The sequence below is a fragment of the Rhipicephalus sanguineus genome, chromosome 4 (assembly GCF_013339695.2).
Source record: "Rhipicephalus sanguineus isolate Rsan-2018 chromosome 4, BIME_Rsan_1.4, whole genome shotgun sequence".
Taxonomy (NCBI): Eukaryota; Metazoa; Arthropoda; class Arachnida; order Ixodida; family Ixodidae; genus Rhipicephalus; species Rhipicephalus sanguineus.
This window is the reverse complement of record NC_051179.1, coordinates 194,967,357-194,989,451: the sequence shown is the minus strand read 5'-3', so window position 1 is coordinate 194,989,451 and position 22,095 is coordinate 194,967,357. Positions and strand designations below refer to the sequence as shown.

Genomic DNA, 22,095 nt, shown 5'->3' with positions numbered 1-22,095 from the left:
CGAGTCTAACTCTTGATTTCGATTATTGGCCACATTGTGTGTGTCATGTCCTTTATGGCAAAGTGACGAAACCGAGGTGTCCCTGCAGCATCTGCTGTGCACAAGGCAACAGTCATGTGTTTGGCGTGCGAATTTCAGTTCACTGTGGGCGAGCGTTCAGTGGGTGGCAAGTGGTGGTGCGCTGTGGGCTGCTGCACACGATTCCCTATATAATTACCATAACAGTCACTAAACACTCGCAGTCAGCGCTCAACCTTTGTTGCAACCATGGTCTCGATATTAGTGTTTTAGTTAGCAGTGCCGGTTTGCTGCACAAAGAGTAACGGTAATACCATACCAGCTGAAGAGAGCGCATGCGTGAACTTCACCGTACGAAAACTCCTTCTGTAACGTATACTGGGTCCATGGTAGTGTTGTACGGAATGGTGTTCCAAGGAATGCCGTTCCAGGATCTAGTTCCTTCTTGGAGGAATGGAGGAGCACTACTGTTCTGTTAAAGGTCGGTGGAACCGTGATGGTAACTCCTTATGTTTATGAAGGAATGGTCGAGGGAACGGCGTTCCTTGTTATAAATGTTCCACAGAGTCAGTCTGAGAATGTATGAGTGAGCTGCAGCTCTCCATGTTTTCGAGCTCTTTGTTCCTACTGAATGTAGTTCTCTAAGTTGAAAGCTGTGACAGCATTCCCTGAAACAATGCGTGGAGAGCGGGTTTAGGAGAAGCGAGCCTCTTAAAAAAGAGGAAGGCCATCCCATAGGACGCCGCTGCCCAGGTCGCGATGAATCAAAAGCGGAAGCTGTGTCTCGAGCGGGCATATGCTAGTGACATTGCCGAAAGGGAGTGTTGTCCTTTGCTTCTTGCTTAGGACTGTGCGTGGGTGTTGTTGTCTTTTCTTTTTAATGGAAAATGGGACCTGGAGAGTTCACTGGGTGCAGTCCAGCTGGGCGGTCAGCTTAAAATAATCCCTCCCTTCTACCATACTGTGGCTGTTCCTTCGTGTTGCCAGCGTGCACTTCGACATTCAACCTATCCATTACTAGTAGACCTCTTTGAAGCACATGAGCAGCACCACCGACGAACGCGCAAGCACTCATGGGAAAAGTGTGTTCGCCGCCTTGTGACGTGTGTTTGACGAGCGCACGACAAGTGTGACGAGCGCACGGGCCTCACGCTTTAGCTTTTGTAGTGACTGGAATGCTTCCCCACAAGACACGAAATGCTGGCCCACAAAGCAGCAGCCAGACTGCCAAAACAGTCTGGAACAAAGGTGCTCTGGAAGGGAGAAAACGGGCCGATGTCAGATGACTGCAGGGCCAAGAGCGGTAGCTTGGCACGAGGTCAAACGTCGACATCACCAACTCCGTATTTTCGTTTAGTACACCTGCGGGCATGAAACAAAAGTACCTAGCAAAAACTGGCGTTCACGACAGGACTTGCTCTCCTCATAGAGCATCACTTTGTGGGTGCGTGTCGGCTGAGGACGGATCTCGAGAGATTATTGCATCTTGGCAAGGAATTAGGCGTATCGGACCCAGACCTAAGGACCTGGGTAGATGAGGAGCGGGCGAAAGCAAGAGACAGCTGATTTCGCTGCAGCTAAAGAGGCAGAAGAGATCGCTAGAGCTCGCTTACAAAAGACAGTTCTGAGCTCAAGCTAAAGTTACGTGAACAGCAGGCAATGTTAGCCCCTGCGGCTGTTAGTGATCTGTCAGCTAGCGCAGTAAAAGACAACGACAAAGAAGGAACACAAATCACACCACACGAAGCGCTTTTTTGTCGTCGTCTTTTACTACGCTGTTTCCCGTTACACCATGCTTTACCAACTAGCCAAAAAGTTGACCGTCAGCTAGCACTGTTTAGAGTTCTAGTTCGGTGCAGGGTTACCAAAGCCCACACAAGCTCATTCCCTCGTTCAACGAGGGACGAGATGAGCTGGATGCGTATATTCAACGATTTGAGAGAGTGGCCAATAATCAAGGATGGCCAGCTGATAAATGGGCATTATCTCTCAGTTTGTGCTTAACTGGAAAGGCACTGAGCATGGTTAGTCGAATGGCGGCAAATGACGCAGTAGACTACGCTAAGCTGAAGCGAGCCCTCCTACAGTGTTTTCGATACACCGAGGAAGGGCACAGAGCCAAGTTCTGAAATTCCAGAGCTGAGAACTCCGAAACAGGGAAACGGTTCGCTGCTCGTCTGGCCGGATACTTCGACCACTGGCAGCAAATGGCGAAGACTGAGCGCACCTATGAGGACCTCCGGGGTATGATCATTTCGGAACAGTTTCTCTGGCGATGTCACGAGAAGCTGGCAGTCTTTTTGAAAGAAAGGTGTTGCAGAGGCCTGGACAAGCTTGTGGAGACCACGGACCATTACCTCGAAGCACAGGGTCTAATCTACCTTCGAAAAAGCAAACACGATAAGGAACCGGGAAAGTTTGCAGCACAATCGAGAGTACCAGACAGACAAAATGCAAAGGGAAAGATTTCCTGTTTTCTTTGCAACTATTGGTCAAAAACCTAATTCAAAGGGGCTTGCGTGCTCGAAACATCGCTAGAGTGGGCACAAAGGGGACACCTGTCCTTATGACATGGGCCCAGGTGGCCAAGCATCGTGCAGTATGACCATTGAGGGCTTCTGTTTGAGGGCTTCTGCGACAGAGGGCACCTCTCCCAGTAGCACTTCATTTGGGACAAACGATGAGAACAACGCTAAATCGCAAGTGAACAGAATGCCAACGGTTGAAGGTGTGCTTGAGGGACAAGGCGTAACTGTTCTACGGGATACTGGATGCAATTCGGTAATAGTTTGGCAATCATTGGTGCCAGAAGAGAAACTAACTGGAAAGAGCCATGTCATTACTAGACCGGTCGGTCAAGTGTCTGCCTGAGCCTGAAGTAAGCCTCGGCTCCTTCTTTATTTGCCGGCAGAGTGACAGCATGGCATTATGATGTGGTTGTGGCAAGGGTTGAGGGCGCGAGAGATGCTACTGCTCCTGACCCTGACCGGCAGAGGCCACATGATTCTTTGGAGGTAAAGAGCACACTCCAGAGTAACGAGGTGGCTGGGCGCCACCAGCAGCCGGACTCGGTGTTGGATGGTGTCTGCAATGCCGCGGCCAAGAAAAGCAGCAATGAGGCACCAATTCGCAGGCATCGGATCCATTGTCCGTGGCACCAATCAGTCACTTGCACCTAAACCGCTCTGATCTAAAAGTGAAGCAGAAAGACTATCCTACACTTCGGTGCTGCTTCGAGGCACTCGGCAACAAGGTCATTACAAGATCAGCCGAAATTGAGTTCATTCTGGTGAAGGGCATTCTCTTCAGGAGATGTAAACTGCCATCGAAAAAGAGATGGAATAGCTTGTTGTGCCCACCCCACTGCGCGAGTTTGTTTTGAAGATGGCACACGGGGGAATTCTGGCTGGTCATCAGGGAACCAAGAGGACAGCTGACCAAGTGTTCAAGGAATTTTATTGGCCTGGTGTACAATCCAACGTCGCTCGTTTTGTAAAATTCTGTGACACCCGCCAGAGGACTGTACAGAAACACTTGGTTGGTCGCGTGCCACTTGGAAGCATGCCGATAGTAGAGACTCCTTTCCATCGAGTTGCTATTCACATTGTCGGTTTGTTGTCACAACTTCTGAAAAAAGAAACCGATACGTCCTTACCATGGTTGATTACACGACCCGTTACCCCGATGCCATCGCCCTGGCAAGCATTAAGACAGAGAGGGTCGTCGAGGCCCTTCAGATGTTCTCTCGTGTGGGGATTCCCAGAGAAATAATCAGTGACTGGGGAACCTCATTCATGTCACGGGTTATGAAGGAACTGAGCCGGCCGCTCTCTTTCGAGCAACTCCTGGCTACCCTTTACCACCCCATGGCCAATGGACTTGTGGAGCGATTTAATGGAACACTGAAGCAGACGATTTGCCGAATGTGCCGAGAAAGCCCGAAGAATTGGGACCAATATCTGGCCTTATTGCTGTTTGCGTACCAGGAGGTACCTCAGAGCAGCTTGGAGTTTGCGCCAAAAACAATCGGTTTTGCCGTGATCACGAAAATGTTAAGCTCCGCTACCCTTCTGCATTCTTTCCATAGCAGTATTAAAGAAGCTTATTTGTCCGCAAGCTTCGTAGTGTGGGCATTTTATCCTATCGCGGCAGCCTGGACAGGTGGTGCCATCTGGGGATGGAACAAGGGAAGTGGTCCTGGATAACGTAAACAGCTACTTCATTGAAGAGGAATGGCAATCCTAGTTGACCTCTAAGTCTGTCCATATTGTAGCCGTCATTGTTCGACAGCTCCAAGGAGCTTGTGCACGTGGCGCTGTGAGTCAGACATGGTACAGATGGTGCAGCATGTTCAGCTTTCCACTGAGCGTCTGCTCCTCGCCGCTTTCACAATCCGCACTGGCGGGACCAGCATGCCTTGCACGACTTGTGGTTTTTACCATGTTTTATGTCACATGAGCACAGTACTGCTTGGTTGGATTTCGGTTTCAATGTTGTACTTGTTTGATTATTTAAAAGTTACTTTCGACTTTCGAATTTGCCGAGTGTTTTTACTGTCGGGCCCATGACAGGAGCGTCTCGGGAACATGGAAGCACCATTACTTTCGCATGGTCAAAAAATCGTCAGAGTTGGCCCTTAATCTCTGCACATGCTCTTAGCTCATGTCATGGATTTCAGCGTTTCTTCGTATTGTCACATGGTTGTTATGGTGAAGAAGCAAGTCAGGCCGGTAAAGGTGGAACTCTATTGGGTGAACCTTTGCTCAGCAAAAGAAGCAATATACTCACAACGCAACAGTAGCACTGAGCACGGTCATCAGGTGTTGATAATCTGATTGTCGGCTTTTATGCGTGCCTTATCAAACATTCCAGTGTTATCCTTAGTTCCAGAATAGACTCAACTGCTTGCGCCGTGTGCGCAATCTTATCAGAAGTTTCTCAAACGATTGTGAAGGTTCCCATACCTTCTGGCGTGGCCTGTGTCCTGGGGTAACGCAACTGTTTATTCAGACTCTGCAAAAACCGCCAAAATGTATGAGTGTGAAAAAAGGATTCACTAGAAGAAAAGCACCTGTATTGGCTGGAAAAACTGGTCAATCTGCACTCATGCATGCTTGAGCGCAACCAAGTCTGGCCATCGTTGTAGATCGACAGTAGCACTGTAACGGTCTGTACACATTTGATGGCTGCAGTGTAGTCGCTGCCCACCTGTGCTGGCTTGAGAACCTGACAGGCAATCTCCTCATCGTCTATAATTCATCACAGAGCAGGGTGGCACTGTCCAAGTTGACAAACTCCTCAAACGTAACCGCTCCCGCATTGACCGCACTAACATGGAGGTCGTCCATAATGTCCACTGGCGGAATTTCAACCATGGGGGTCCTGTCAGTGTCAATAACAAATCCTGCATGGCAAAAGCAGTCGCGGATTACGTCCTGCATCACTGCAGCGATGTGATAGCTGCGCCGATTGCACCAAGCGCCTCCAAAAGACAAATCCTGCTGCATTTTCGCTATTCTGCACCAAAGCTGCACCAAACGTTTTCATATTTCAAAAACGAAATCTAGTCGAAATGCCCAAGCATGCATCCTACAATTGTAAGCGACATCTATCCTTCCATCCTCACAAGCACACATTACGCTACAGTGGTGTAACCACACGTAGATCAAGGAAAACGTGCACGCCTGTGCTCTGGTGGTTAGACTACCTGTTACAGCATAGACCACTTGTAACGTAAGTTGCCGGAGGAGCAAATGGCTGCACATGTGCAAGGTGTGACAAACAGGCAGTCATGCCATTCCGAGAATCGAGTCGTGCGGCTGTGATGCAAATCCACATTCGCTTAATACAGTTGAAACCCGCAATAACGAAATCGGTGGGGAAAGCACAAAATTTCGCTCTTGCGGGAATTTCGTTGGCACGAGAATGCGGCAGAAAAGACATGGAGTTTACAAAAAACACATTTTATTTCCAAAAGTCAGTAAGTTTGCATTGGCGGGCCTTACCATACAGCAATTTCATGCCTCTCGATCGGGAATCTCGTTTGCCACGGTGCAAAGTTCGCCCCATGCACTGGTCAGTGACGGTGGCACTGCGCTGTCACCAGTACCGTCATCAAGTGCGCCTACAGGCGAACCTTCTTCCGACTCCGCTGGATCAGCGCAGAATCGTGGACAGCAAGCTGCACGCAACGCCAAATTCTTCAGCGATGTCCATTTTTTTCCTGCCCTTTTCCACCTGAATGATGATTGCAGCCTTATCTTCCAGCGTGATGAACTTCCGCTTTTTTGTTGGTGGCGGCGTCTTCGCAGGCAGCAAAATCGGACGAGGCAATCGCAACACACAGTTCACGTTGCACCAAGCGACCAAGCAAACGCTCCACAAATGGCTCCACACACGCGACCATGTGCGCACAAAGACGACAAAGCCAAGCACAGAGCCAAGCCGACGAACGAAACTCCATGAGGAATATTAATTTGGCTACGTAGTCCGCGATAACGAGCAGGTGTTTCGGCACGCCATCATCATCATCATTGTCGTAAGCTTTATGTTTTCTTTTGTAAACAATGATGGCGGCTGCTTCTCAAGTGCGCTGCAGCGATATGTTTGCGCAGTTAAGTGTAGCATGAATGCATTTCAGCAGTTTTTGATTGTAGTTAATGTTGCGAGATTAGATTATTTGCGCACTCGTGTTTCAAAAATTTCGTTATTCAGGGACAGCGGCATGAATATCTTTCGTAGTCGCGAGTTACGAAATGCATTCACTTCTATAGGCGTTCGCCGGTGCTGTGAAAATATTTCGTTGCGGTGAGAATTTCGTTCCCTCGGGATTTCGATTTCGTTATCGCGGGTTTCGACTATATTGCAAATTTCGAAAGCCTAACGTACGCGACCTTGCGATGCCGATAAAACGAGCACAAAAAGAAAGCACTGTAGTAGAAAGTTGCTAACTAACTTATCAGAGCTCCTCGTTTATGTGCCTGACTTCTCCATGGAATGGTAAGCAAAGTTCCGCATGCCTTCGATTTCCCAGGCGCAACGTCGAAAGCAGTGGTGACCGCGAACCACCACTCGAGTGTTGCACAAGCATACCCTCGTTTTCATTGACGATGTGAGTTGACCCCCTTCAGAATGTGACCACTGCAAAGTGTTTTGTTGACTCAGCGCCAAACTGCACCTCCACGGCTTCTGCATATGAGATGGTTAGTGCTCGGCCGTGCTGCAGGTTGGCAACTTGGCATGCCGTCGCAGAAAGCTTGTCCTAGACAGCACAAGAGATCGCACTCCTGAACTCAACCAAAGGCAGCACATGTGAAACGAAATTTGGTTTCGTGGTTGGGAGAACAGCTGCGGCAGCTGTCATGCATAAGTAAGCCTGCCAAGCTTGCAAGTCCGCCTTCTGGTGGCAGAGGCGAAAGTCCGCTTCACAAAGCCTTTACATTTGTAGAACACCACCTACACTCATGGTGTAATTGAGGTCACACGCGCGATATCTGCACTCTATGGTGACGTAACTATTTTCTGGTCAAGCTTCTCAATGCACTTTTTAAAGAGGTCTTGCATTATCCGTGCCTTTGAATTTGTTTTGTACCAGCTAGGGAGTGACTTGACCCCTTGAAAGCATCTCGGGTGTTACCTATAACAACAACTCTCAGATGCTCCTTATGCTGTGGCAGGGTTCACCAGATCAGCAACATTTTGCAGAACAATCTCATCACAGCTACAGATGCTGTCTGGTCTGTACTGGGGCAGCATTGCACACAGCTTGTTAGCACACTAGTTCATCACAGGCATTTGGTCAACCGAACCACACTCACCACACATTCGTTTGAAAGCCAGGTCATACCTTTCCTTGAAGTTACACAGCCAGTCATCACTGAATTTGCAGCCAGTAATACCTATGCTCAGAGCGAGTGTCTCTGCTTTTTGTCTTAGCTGATCCTCCTGAGCAACTCTCAAGAAAACTCGTGAGCTACTTCAGATTGAAGTCGGCTGCCTTCTACCTGGCAAATAATCGCTGCGTTTTGCCCCATCATCGACATCCTGCGTTTCTTCATTAGTCCCGACGGCACAGATGGTCTGCGTTTCTAGAACCAGTTCAGTTTGAAAACTCGGCTATGTTGCATGGCTCTGTCACAAGCGGAGGCAGCAAGTGGTGCTCCATTTAGGTATGTGCATAGAGTTTCATACAATAACCTAGAGAGGAAACTGGCACTGCGATCGTTCAACCACCATGGGAATGATGGGAAGTACAGGCTTCGGATTGGATTTCGTTAACTAGCGAACTGTCTACGAATCTTTTTCTACAGTTTCAGTTTCGTTCTTTGCGAGGCGTGGGCAGTGGGGTGCGTTGCAAAGCACTCAAGGAGTGCTTTTGTTGCTCAAAGAGGCTGAAGACCGCTAGGTTTCTTGGTTTGCTGCCCTGTTGCAGCTTTATAGGTTGTATTCGACAGTTTTAACAAAGCGTCGTGCACTCACCGCTGCGCATAGATGTAGCGTCCCATGCCAGTGCAGGAAGTTGGATAGAGTTCACGCTTTGTGGTGAGCACTACTTGTCAAAACTCTTTCAAATCGACTGCAAAACGACGGCGAAGCTAAGTAGATGCACCATCACGCTCCTCTGACTCGACTTCACAACAAAACGAGAGATGCGTTGGAGGCAGGCCACTTGGACAGACGCACCTGGCATCGCAGCGGACGATAAGTTAAGTGTTTCTTACTCATTAGAGTGCTGTTATTTCCATAAATGGATAATGCGTACTTTCGAGGGAAAAACAAGCGTGTTTGTTTTCAAGTGTTGTAAAAGAATAATTCATTATTTTATGATGCCAAATCTGGAACACAATTGCAGAGCAACGAATACCCTGGTGGTTGAATTTGTCGAGGTTTCAGTTCCCTCTCACGGTCACGCATACTTCTTGTAATAAGTTTTACGTACAAAAGAATGAAGCAAGTATTAATTGTAAATATGTTCATACCGCTTTGTTTTACACTCGGCAAACAAGCGTCGCGAATCTCAAGAACCTAATCCATCCGAAGCAAATCCGAAGCCTGTACTTCCCATCATTCCCATGGTGGTTGAAGCGCCGCTCAAGGAGCTCGCGTAGACACTAGCGCCAGATTCCCCTCTAGGTATTATTGTAAGAAACTCTATGGCTATGTGCTAGTGCTACGGTATTGCCATGTTGGATCAAATGTGTCACTGTGTTGTGCTGACAGACAGGCAGACAGTCTGGATTTTGTGGTACGCAGTAAGAGGGGTTACACACCTCGCGTGTCTGCAATGCCGACGTGTTTTGTGCCCGGCTGCACAGTGGTAAAAGAACAAACAAATGTACGTAGGCACTTTTGGGCTCCGCATGATTAGGTGGGATAAAAGGCAGCCAGACATATCGGAAGGTAATGAGCAAAGGAAGTGCTCACCAGGCCAGTTGGTTCTCACTGAACGGGAGATAACTGGCGAGAAAAGACATAAGCATTGAGTTAGGGCAACATATACATAGTATATACCTGGTGTTTCAAGAAATGTGTCCAAAATCCTCAAAAATGAGGAAAATGGTGTATTTGCTTGCTGCCTTCACAAATGCTTCTTCTTTAGTGGCAGGCATCCCAAGATGGTTAAAGACATCATTTGGGACAGTAATTAAGAAAGCTAAATTAATTAACTTTTTAATCAGTGGAGTTAGGCAGTTGTGTCATATGGGAGAATTGAAGTTCTTCATATGAAGAACCCATTGCAGCTTTGAGAGATAGAAAAGGCGGCTCGGGGGGGAAGCTTGAGAAGGCAAATAAGTGCACCTACATGAAGCAAGGCAGTAATCTGCTAAATATCGTGGATCCTAAGCAAAGGCCTTCTGCTATGTAACTATAATTCTTGTGCAATCACGTCTTTTTTTTTTTTCTATGTTTATGAAGTGAACCTAGTTGCAGAACTTTTTTCAATTATTTCATATGTTACTCGGATTAGACAGGTCACATGGTTTGTGAAAAGGTGGTGTAGGGTAGTTCATACCTGGCTGTTATAACAAAAACTTTCTCCAAAGGCTGTTTCAGTGTTATTAGCCGAGTAAAATATGTACTTGTCCCCCCAAGTTGCTACAAATTTGTTTTTTCTAGCTCCTAAGATAACATTAATAAAGGCCGCTAATTGCTCCAAATCAAAGTTCTGCTCCAAAAACTCCTCCCAGTTCAGTTTCAGCCGTCTCACCCCTGATTTGTACATTTATGTCATGAATCTACAATACAGCCCTTGTTCTGTCATGCAGCTGCCTCACAGGCTACAGGTAGGATTCTCTGAGAGCACCAGCGAGCTTTGCCCCTTCTAACTACTGCAGATACGCAGTTGCAATCAATGTTTTAAATATTTCGCGGTATGTGCAGCACCGGAACTATTTTCCACATCAGTTGGTGTTCCATTGTGCTTGTTCCTGAAAGTACTGAATGAGTGCAACAATGTATGAGAAGGTGACTAAAATTTACTGCTGTATGAGTAAGGGCCACTCCATTTGCTGTACGACAATGATCGAGAGAAGATATGCAAAATAAATCGTGATTTGCATCTGCTTACAGCTTGTTCTGCCTGTGAATTTCCCTTGAATACGTGGTTTCACAGGCCTTTTTCATTGATTATCATCTTGTCAAGGCTGTTGTGTCACTGCGCAATATAATAAGAGTGTCTACAGGCTTGTATAATGACGTGGCTTTCTTAAGTGCAATCACAAGCAGCACGTGCACGGCTGTGTATAGCCACTCCTACGGGCAAGCCGACGACCTTCAGCGTTTGAATCTGCCCACCGTCTGGTGCTGGCGTCGTGCGTGCAAACTTCAGGTTGCCTCGTTTATACTGGAGACATGTGCTTCTAGCCAAGCATTCCCATTGCACATGGATTGCCAATGGCAGGCACGCCCATGCACATCCCTTGCAGCGGCGAGGTGTCCTTGGAGGCTGGGGTCTTTGCAGGCCCTTCACCGCCTGAGAAGGTCACGTAAGGGCTTGCAGTGACACTGCTCCCTGAAGTTGCCGTTGTACATATCCGTGGGCCTCACGCTTGTTGCCCACCACACAGCAATTCGCACATCATGCACACCTTGTCGTCGCAATAATCCGCTCGAAACCCACACATGCCCGCTCACAGCAGGTGGTCGTCCACAGCTGCACAGGCTCGGTCGCCACTGCCGGGTCGTCCACTGGTCGAAGATGGCACGAAGGGCTGCAGCAAGGACAGTCCAGGGTGGCCAGTTCGTCATGTCCATCATACGCTACGCTATTGGGCCAGTAGGCATAGTTGGACTTCTCCTCTGCCTGGCTTAAATGACTTAAGTTGGGAAGGATGCTCTCAAATGGAACCCCAACACTGAAAACAGTCAGCTCTCCCAAGGTTTGAAATGGCTTTTCCTAATTTACTGCACAACAGAAGCCTACACTATGGTGGCGACCAGCTGAACACTAATAGAAAACATGTAAAACTAATCAACACTTGAGACATGCAGACAAACTCGACAAGCTTTGTGGAGTTGTGTGTTTCCTTTTGCTAGTTAACTATGTCGCACCTTGACTAAGGCCATTGACATTGTCATTGTTTCAGCCTTTGCGGTACTTCAGCTCAACGCAACGGGAGACTCCAGCATGAGAGTCTCCCGTTTCCAGCCAACATACTACGCAGCCTTGGAGAGGGCAATATTCTGTATTGACCACAGTGTGATCCGGCCGAATAGTATTGCAGCTGCTCTATTGCTAATACGAGGCACGCATACTCTTGCACCAATGCACTGTACACCTGCTCATGATTTGTGAGTTTTCTGCTGACAACAACACGGTGTGGTCATTATTGTCCGAGTCATTTTGACTAAGCACCACTCCCATTCCTGGATGACTAGCATCACCCTGCAGTGTAAACGGGGAGTCAAAATCGGGCACCTTCAGCACAGGCCGACTGAAGAGAGCAGCTTTCCAGGTAGGAGAAGAGTGTTCCTTGTTTTCATCGAGGAGATCAAAGAAACTTTCTCCACAATGCGGGGAAATGCCTCTTCCGTTCTGATGACTGAATGGGACCCCCAACATCTTTACTGTCTCCAGCTATCATAGCTTCTATTTTCTTTCCTTCCTCATGCATACTCACCAGTCTCGGTTATCGGATGCTACTGTCTGTTCACGTTAGTCAGTCCTCAAAGTGCCTTGGACGGGTAATGGCCTATACCACCGATTCTCCAAAGCCTTTTTTTTTCAAGATAAAGTTGACACTTGTTGGAGAAAAGGTAATCGTACCGCAGATTCACCCCAAATGGTCCCTCAATCTTTAGCCTTGTGATAGGTAGGCAAATGCTGTTCTTGTCTACCACCTGCTTTATCCACACTCACTCACCCATGAAATGTTTAGCTTCTACATAAACGGGGTGGACAATGTCGATAGCTGCTGCAGTGTCACGAAGGACTTTGCATTCCTTTCTGTTTACAACTAAGTCGTGGAGGTAAGGCTTCAAGAGTGGTATATTTTTGTCGTCAACACCTGGGATAGAGAGCACTGCCTTGGGTTTCCAACAGCCAGCCAATATGTGTACAAATAAAAGCAGAGCGCGAAAAAGACGGGACACAAGAGACAAGAAGACGGGACGGACAATGCACCAACTCGCCCAGCAACGCGTTCTATTAAGCCAATATGTGCCCTGGCTCTTGGCATCGGAAACACAGCAAGGCTTCTCTGCCTCAAAACGCTTGTTCTTCCCCTATTCCTTTCGTTCTGTTCTCTGGTACATTGCCTACCATGCTAATGCCTTCACTGTGTGGTTCCATTCTGTGTTGTTCTTTCTCATTATAACCAGCTTTACGTTCGGGGTAGTCCTTGTGCAGGAACTTTCCAAACGGACGAAGGCTTGTTTTCTCAGACTGACAACAGATGCTGTACTCATCAGCTAGCTCCTCTCGCTCTGTCTATCCTGAATCCACAGAGGCACTTCCTAAGCTCCCGTAAAACTACTCCAGACAGAATAAATCCACTACCTTGTCACTATCCTTATATACACTTCAGCATCAAATCTGCCTTCATGAAACTCCTGAAATGTTTCGCCCGTTTTCTTTTGCGCGTCTCTAAACCGGTGACAAAATGCTTTTGCTGAAAGTTAGAATTTCTTTAGGCCTTTACCTCTCTATATAATCGCGTCTTTTGCTGACGCGAGCGTGCCCGCCGCCTCACAGAGCATTACCATCAAAAGCTTTCGAGGTCGTGTTGCACGATTGAACGCCATCCTCACACAAGTCTTTTTGAAGTGTACAAGGAACAAAGCAATGTCCTTGTTCGTTTTGTAAACCACCAGGAGGTCCGTCTTGCTCACTCGTGTGCCTCTATATTTTCTGTTCCCCGCCCTCTGGCACCTTTTGCCTCTGCAATCTGGACTTCAGCTCCCTCTTTCAGCTTCTCCTTTATGCCTGACGGTCTCTCTGCCAAACAACAGGCATCGCCATCTATTCAAAACACCTGGCAGAATCCCTACGGAAAGAGTGAACCAATCCTGTCGATGTGACTCGAGGAGGGGCGGGAACCCAGTCTCCGGCAAAGAAGGATGAAGGTGAAGACACATTTAATTTACATATTTGCAGGAGTTTTTAGAACATCACAAGAGCAGAAAAGTGCACGAAAGAAGAAGGCCAGAGAGAGACGAGCGCACACTCGACGCACTCCTTACATGCCAGCCCGGGCTTCTTGTCAGGCATTCTTGTGGGACGCAGACTGCATATGGCAGGCACACCGATGAGTGTCCTCTGCGGCGCAATTGAAGGTATCGTCAAGTTCCGTGTTCCTCGATAGGCGAGGTGTCCATGCAGATCAGGTTTTGCAGGGCCGGTCATAGCAGCCACTGCATTTTCGTTTGTAGCGGTTGCAGCAAACGGTAATTCCATTTTCAATCCGTGTGCACTGGCCGCACATGCGCCTTCAGAACTACGTCTTTGCTATCCATGATCGCAATTACCGCAGTTGCGGCAAGCAGCATCGCTTTGACTCGGTGAGCGTTGGATGTGCGTGTACTTTTGGAGGTTCATCCTTGCCATGAATTACATGACCGTGGCTTCGTCCACAGCAGCTGTGGCAAATGACAAGTACAGTTTTTACTCTGTGTGCACTGGTCACTTACTTCTGAAGCTTCCGGAGCATGCTGCTGTCTGATCGTCACTCGACAGCTTCGTTACCCATGTTTGTATCGCCAGTCGCAACCCAGAAAAGTGTTCGGAACATCGGAATCTTGACCCATTCGGCACAATGGAATTGGGCCGTGCAATTTTACTAATTCTTATCAGCTGGGCTCGTATCACCGAGATTCTACTGTGATTATATAAAAAAGGCGTCAACTCTCATATGCGTATCGCTATTTTTACCATTGCAAGATATTAAAAATAACAAAAGGAGCAGAAATTGTGTGCCCACTTTGCGCTAAAAACGAGCATACCTTATTTCCATCAATGTTCTGAGGCATTCTTGATTTTCATTGTGTATTTGTTCTGTCCTGGTGGCTGTATTTCACTGGAACACAAAAGGTAAACATAAAATTTAACAGCTCCTCCTCCTGCAGCAATAGGCCATCGTGGCTGTTCTTGAAAATCAGATGTTTCCAGTGCACTGGCGCCTGTAGCTGCCATGAGCACTGTCAGCCTCCATCATGTGACAGCACATCTCTAAGGCATAATTTAAAAGGTACGAATGGCGATTGGACCGTGTCACTTCAGGCACCCACATCGTTGTTCCTTTGGGGTAGGAGTAAAGCATTGTTATAGTGAAATTCAAATAAGCACAGTTTGTTAGGTTGAGTCTAAAAATACAAGCTGTAGTTTTAAATAGTTACTCATTTAGGATTTCATATTGTCAATGTTGGCAACCTTATGGCAAAGTAGCCAGTCCCAAAGGTCAAGTTGTACATGGTGGCCAGAAATTTCTCTTCTCTACTAATGAGTTAAACAGAGCTGGTGAAAAACATAACACTGTTGCAGTCATAAGGGCATTGAAATTGTGGCATTTACTCAGCTCATGCAGTAGATGGGCCCCTAAATGGCACATGCCGTAATTTTAAAGTGTGAAAATAAGGCATTCTCTCACAAGCCCTGTCTGGTGCTTGTGTTTTCACCATTTTACCTGAAAAAATCCGTAAACAGGGGGTGGGTGCTCGAGCGGACATTTCGACAAGTGGACTTGTCTTCTTCAAGGCTGGAGTCCTCCACTTGTCTAAAACGTCGGCCGGAGCACCCACCCCCTGTTTACAGCTTCCATCTTCCCCTTCCTGCAGTTTTACCATTTGACCTTCTGCTTTACAGAGGACGGTCCTGAGCTTCCCACGAAGGTCAATGAAGAATTCCGACCGTTCATTCGTCGGTTACCAGAGTTCAAGTTCTGGTGAGTTGCACCAGAACCACAAAGTGTTGTCCTCACCAACTGCTCAAAAATTTTTAGTTTTACACACACACACACACACACACAGTTAAACGTCATTAATTTGACCTTGGTTGTACAGTAAATCCCATTTAGTTCAATGAATTTCTGTGATCCCATATTTTGTAATGCGAATTTGAGTGGGCGATTTATTTATTTATTTATTTATTTATTTATTTATTTTCAGTACTGCCAGTCTCTTTCCGAGGCCATAGCTGGTGGGCATACAGGTTGGACATGCAAGTGCAACAAAACAAAAGCAGGAATCCAGTGCAGTGATCAAAAAGTTATACAATGCAATTTTCTTAATAACAATGGACAATCAGTATGCAAATATACATATGGAAATCATATACAGAAATATAAAAGAACCAATATACAAATATATAATATACAATACGCACGTAATATAGATATATTACAGAAAGCATACATGAAATGAAGTGCTACGCAGGCAAGGTACAGCAAACCAAAAAACACTCTGTACTGAGCACTTGGCCACTGATACGCTTTCAATGGTGACGAAATGAATGAATCTGCGGCGGGTAGCGCTATTGTATTAATCAGGTGATACTTTCTACTTGTGAGACAAAGTCAGATAATGAATTCGCAGTAGTAACCGAGGGATCCAGACTGTTCTATTCCCTGACAGAACGCGGAAAAAAAGAATGCTTCAAAGTATCATTGTGGTAACAGTACTCTTTTAGTGTGTGCGAATGTTTGCGCCGGGTTACGCGATACTCTGATGGACAGATGTACACTGATGTGTCAATTTTATAATAGTTGTGAAGTAGCTGGAAAAGAAATTTCAGGCGTGCTTGCTTTGCTCTAACCACTAGCGTTTGGAGGCCACAGCTCGTTAGCATATTTGTGGGAGAATCAGTGCGTTTATATTTGTTGCAGATGAATCTAGCAGCCTTCCTCTGTACATTTTCTATTTTTTTTATGTTAGTGACTGTATAAGGAAACCATACTGTGTTAGCGTATTCTAATATTGGTCTAATGTAGGTAGTATAGGCTAAAACCTTGATAGATTGAGGGGCTAGCCGGAGGCGTCTGCGAAGATAAAAGGGCTTGCGCAGAGCAACTGAAGTAACATTGGAGATGTGCACATCCCATCGGAGATCTGACGTAATTGTGACACCTAGATATTTTTGTTCATTCACTTTTTGAAGCCCAATGCCTTTAATGCTGTAATCATAATTGATGGCTTCTTTCTTTCGGGTTATCGTCATGCATACTGTTTTTTGGGGGTTAATTGACATCTGCATGTTTAAGGAATCAGTGAGTGCAGGCTCATCTGAATGTTTGTTGATTTCTTTGTAAATAATGCAGTCATCGGCTAAGAGCTTAATGTTGCAAGTTATGTTGTCTGTGATGTCATTAATAAAAATAAGAAATAACAAAGGCTCCAGAACGGAGCCCTGTGGTACTCCGGACGTGACAGGTAGGATATGTGACGGTACTTGCTCAAACAGGACATATTGGGAACGGTCAGTTAAAAAGTCTTCAATCCAACGTGTTAGTAAACCTTCATGATTATATATTTCCATCTCCGATGATGTATATATTCCATCTCCGATGTAATCCATCTCTGATGATATTTCGGAGCTTTGCAATTAATTTGTTATGACATACGGTATCATATGCCTTAGAAAAGTCTAGTAATATGATATCTGTTTGCGCAATTGTTACTAGATAGTGCCAAATCATGAACAACCTGTTAGTTGCGTTATTGTCGATAATCTGCTACGGAACCCGTGTTGACTCGATGACAAGATGCCGTTCGTCTCCAAGAAAAGGGTTAAGTGTTTCAAAATTGTATGTTCTAATATTTTCCATGATGTGCTGGTTAACGATAATAGGCCTGAAGTTTAAAGGATCATCGATCTTTCCTGCTTTTGGAATCGGTGTTATTTTAGCTTTTTTCCAGTCATCAGGAAGCTTCGATACGGCGAGAGACTTGCGGAAAACTAAACCAAGGTATTGCCACGCCCGCTTCTTCTTTTATTTTGATGTCTTCGAGTATGACCAGCAAGGACAGTTATCAACGCTCGACGCTGGCCGCGAAGCAGTGTTCGAGAAGCGTCACGATTTTAGTAGATCGTTTTGTTAAGATTGCGCGCCGCACGGAAGCAGCGGAACAAGCCGACGTAGCCGTGACCCGACGCCACGACCTAACTGCAACGCAAGACGACGAACTAGTGACCTCGACGTTCTTATCGACGGCAACAGCGTCGCAGCCCTCGTCGACACCGGAGCCGACTATTCTGTCATCAGTGGACCGTTCGCCACGAAGCTGAAGAAAGTTAGGACAGCCTGGGAAGGCCCCCAAAATCATGACAGCTGGAGGTCACCTCGTAACCCCGGAGGGAATCTGCACAGCGAGACTCACCATTAACAACCGGATTTATCCCGCGAACTTCGTAGTCCTGCAGCGTTGCTCGAGAGATGTCATCCTTGGTATGGACTTCTTAGGCCTTCATGGTGCAATCATCGACCTGAGGTCTAAGTCGATAACACTTTCCACGGAAAAGACACTACCGCCGCACACTCCGCCAAGAAAGCACGCCTTGAATGTGCTCGAAGACCAGGTCACCATTCCCCCTCGCTCCAGCGTCATCATTTCCGTTGGCACTCAGAAATCAGCAGACCTGGAAGGCGTTGTTGAAGGCGACCAGCACCGCTTGATTAACCGCAAGATTTGTGTCGCAAGAGGAGTAGCAGAGCTGCGGGCAGGGAAAGCAACAGTTATGCTCACGAATTTCAGCAACAAGTACAAGCACGTGAGCAAAGGCACGACGGTCGCCTACATCGAAGAAATCGTTGAAGCCAACAATGCTTTCAGCCTCACCGATTCCTCCTGAGCCTACTCCGACGAATAAAGCACCGCAACCAGCTTTCGACATCAATCCCAGCCTTCAGAAGCGCAAACAAGAACAGCTCAAAACCCTGCTCTTGCAATACAAGGACTGCTTTCCGTCGTCGTCAAGAATTCGGCAGACTCCCGTGGCAAAACATCGCATCATAACAGAGAAAAGCGCCAGACCACTCCGTCAGAGCCCGTACAGAGTTTCGACGCGAGAACGCGAGGCCGTGAAGAAACAGGCCGACGAGATGCTACGCGACGACATCATCCAGCCGTCGAAGAGTCCGTGGGCATCCCCCGTAGTGCTAGTGAAGAAGAAGGATGGAACTCTACGTTTTTGCGTCGATTATCGTCACCTTAACAAAGTCACGAAGAAGGACATGTATCCCTTTCCCCGGATAGACGACACCCTGGATCGATTACACAACGCAAAGTACTTTTCGTCGATGGACCTCAAGACCGGTTACTGGCAAATAGAAGTCGATGAGAGAGACCGAGAAAAGACTGCTTTCATAACACCAGACGGCCTGTTCGAGTTCAAGGTCATGCCCTTTGGTCTTTGCTCGGCACCTGCGACTTCTCAACGGGTTATGGATACAGTACTGGCCGGCTTGATGTGGCAGACGTGCCTCGTGTACTTGGACGACGTCGTTGTGTTTTCCTCAAACTTCGACGAGGAGCTCTTGTTCGAGGAGCTCTTGTTCGCGTACAAGGAGCTCTTGTTCTTGGGTCACGTGATCAGCAAGGATGGTGTTTGCCCGGACCCGCGGAAAACAGCTGCCATCGCTGACTTCCCGACGCCCACTGACAAGAAGGCCGTACACCGTTTTCTCGGCTTGTGCGCCTATTACAGATGTTTCGTCAAGGAATTTTCACGGATCGCCGAGCCATTGACGCAACTCACGAAGGCCGACGTTGAATTCAGGTGGGAAACGTCACAAGTTCAAGCATTTCAAGAATTGAAACGACGCCTGCAGACGCCTCCGATACTTGCGCATTTCGATGAATACGCCGATACGGAAATCCACACCAAGCAGCGTAGGACTTGGCGCCGTCCTTGTGCAGAAGACCGACGGATTCGAAAGGGTCTTCAGTTATGCTAGCCGGTCGCTATCAAAGGCAGAAATCAGCTACTCCACAACAGAAAAGGAGTGCCTGGCCATCATCTGGGCTACATCGAAGTTTCGCCCTTACCTCTACGGCCGGCCCTTCAAAGTTGTCAGCGACCACCACGCCTTGTGTTGGCTAGCTAACTTGAAGGACCCTTCAGGTCGCCTCGCACGGTGGAGCCTACGACTTCAAGAATTTGACATAACCGTCGTTTACAAGTCCGGAAGAAAACACTCCGGCGCTGACTGCCTGTCCCGTGCCCCCGTCGACCCACCGACCCACCGAACCACGCCTTGTGTTGGCTAGCTAACTTGAAGGACCCTTCAGGTCGCCTCGCACGGTGGAGCCTACGACTTCAAGAATTTGACATAACCGTCGTTTACAAGTCCGGAAGAAAACACTCCGACGCTGACTGCCTGTCCCGTGCCCCCGTCGACCCACCGCCGCAGGACGACATGGAGGATGACTGCTTCTTGGGAACCATAAGTGCCGAAGACTTCGCTGAATGACAGCGAGCGGACCCAGAACTCAGGGGCCTTGTGGAATACCTCGAGAGCAGGACCACCGTTGTTCCCAAGGTATTCACGCGAGGACTGACGTCGTTTTTCTTGCGCGACGGTGTTCTCCTTAAAAACTACTTTTCGCCGCTTCGAGCCGATTCCCTTCTCGTAGTGCCCTCGACATTGCGACAAGAGGTCCTCCAGGCTCTGCATGACGACCCGACGTCTGGACACCTGGGTGTTTCTCGCACGCTCGCAAGAATACAGGAAAAGTACTACTGGCAAATGATATGTTCGAGTATGACCAGCAAGGACGGTTATCAACGCTCGACGCTGGCCGCGAAGCAGTGTTCGAGAAGCTTCACGGTTTTAGTAGATCGTTTTGTTAAGATTGCGCGCCGCACGCGAATGTTCCAGCTTTGTCAAGAGATCGCGCCGCCACCAGCGATATTGCTGGAAAGTTCCATAGTGCTTGTATAAAAGCCGACGCGCTTGACCGCTTGTCAGTTGATCGACGGTCGACGCTCTGTTCGACGCTATCAGTGTATTGCTGTAGTTTGACCTTCAGTTTCCCAGCCACAAGTTCGGCCAAATAAACAGTTTCATCTCGGACGTGCTGACTGCTGTCTTCGTCGACGTCACGACCACGTGACAGTTTTTGCTGCACCATTCTGTATATCGCTTAAGAAAAGAATTTGGAATGTCGTCCGGTCCCGAAGATTTTTTCGGGTCCAGTTCCAGCAAAAGACTAAATATTCCTTCGTCACTTACTTCTATTGGATTGATTCCCGAAATATCAGGGGGCGTAAGTTGCGGGATTTTTCTGTTATCTTTTGTGAAGACAGAGTGGAAAAAGTTGTATTTATCAGACTTGACAACTTGAAGTGGCGCTCAGCGCCAGCCCGGTTAATTAGAATATTTTGGGGGCTATGTGGCAATTGCTGATCCAGATATCACTGAAAACTCATGTGGCCCTTTGGAGTCAGTAAGCAATGTTGAAGACTCGTAGGTGAGGCACCTACGCCTCTTTGCTGCCAGTGCAAAAAAAAGTTCTCATGGTCCCCTGAAGTGCACGCCTGCCGAGGAGAAGGTGTGCAATGCATCCATTGGCCCATTCTTTTTCGTAAAAGTAGGCAAAGTGTTTAGGGACAGACAGCTGCTCAGAACATGAATTGAGACAATCTCACTAAGGCAGAGATTGTCTATTGTATTGGCAAAACGAGCCCTGTTTTTCAGTAAGAGCCCTATTTTTCTCGTTAGGTAGGATTTATATTTTTTTTTCTTCACTAAAGTTGTGAAAAATGACCTTTGGCGCCCCAAGGGGCAAGGAAGCAAAGATGCAGAACTAACTTAAGATGCGCCTTCGTTTGTAATAAGCAGAACAGGGGAGCTATTCTCGAACTCTTCATCTAATGGACATGTCTGTTCAGCAGGGCGCATTCAGTTACTTGAGAAAGCAGCAAATAATGACATCATCACGCACTGCACTTGCATTACAGTGCCCACGTAGCATGCTTCAGCATCAGAACAAAGAAAGTGGACAAAATGTACAGTCGTTCACGCCGTCGGGTAACAACCACGTGTAGATTTATTAACCTGCTTTTACATACGGCGAGTTCGCCAGCCGAATTTAATACATAACTAGTAATGCGCTAAGTAACCTTATACAATGCCAGTACAATACACAGAAAACATAACACACACAATGTACCACGAATACGGCGTCGCTGACGTTCGACTAACCACGAGGGGGCCGCCGGAATTGAGACGCGGTATCACTCCACGGACGCGAGACGACCGTCCACGAACGCTGCCAAACCCCAAAGAGACTTGCTGCTGTTTTCTGTGCGCCAGTCTATCCACCGTGCCACCTTACCCCGCGCGATCACAGCGCCACCACTCGTTCGGCGGCTGTTAAACCTAACTGGGGCTAATCTGCGAGACGCGCGTGCGCCATGAAGCGCAAACGACTTTACAGGGGGTGATAGCACCCCCACAACACTTAAACAAACTTGACAAGTCTGTCCTTGCATATGAGCGTGTCCCAGATGCTTGTGAATGATGCAGGAAATGCGTACTAACCTTTGCAGGTGCAGGGATGCAACAGCTGCGCCAATTGCGCCATTTTGATACAATTTCGTTTTTCTGCGCCGAGCTGCACCGAAACCGCGATATTTGTCAAAAC

At 47.5% G+C, this 22,095-nt stretch overlaps 1 protein-coding gene across 4 annotated transcripts in view; it reads left to right on the top strand.

Annotated features, from left to right (window-relative positions):
* The window catches only part of LOC119391006 (protein RER1), a 111,645-nt gene that overhangs the window by 8,636 nt on the left and 80,914 nt on the right, over positions 1-22,095 (top strand). For all 4 annotated transcript variants that reach the window (XM_049415017.1, XM_037658712.1, XM_037658714.1 and 1 more), the window contains exon 4: positions 15,317-15,395. In XM_049415017.1, coding sequence (XP_049270974.1) covers positions 15,317-15,395 — 79 coding nt within the window. The remainder of the gene's footprint in view (positions 1-15,316; positions 15,396-22,095) is intronic.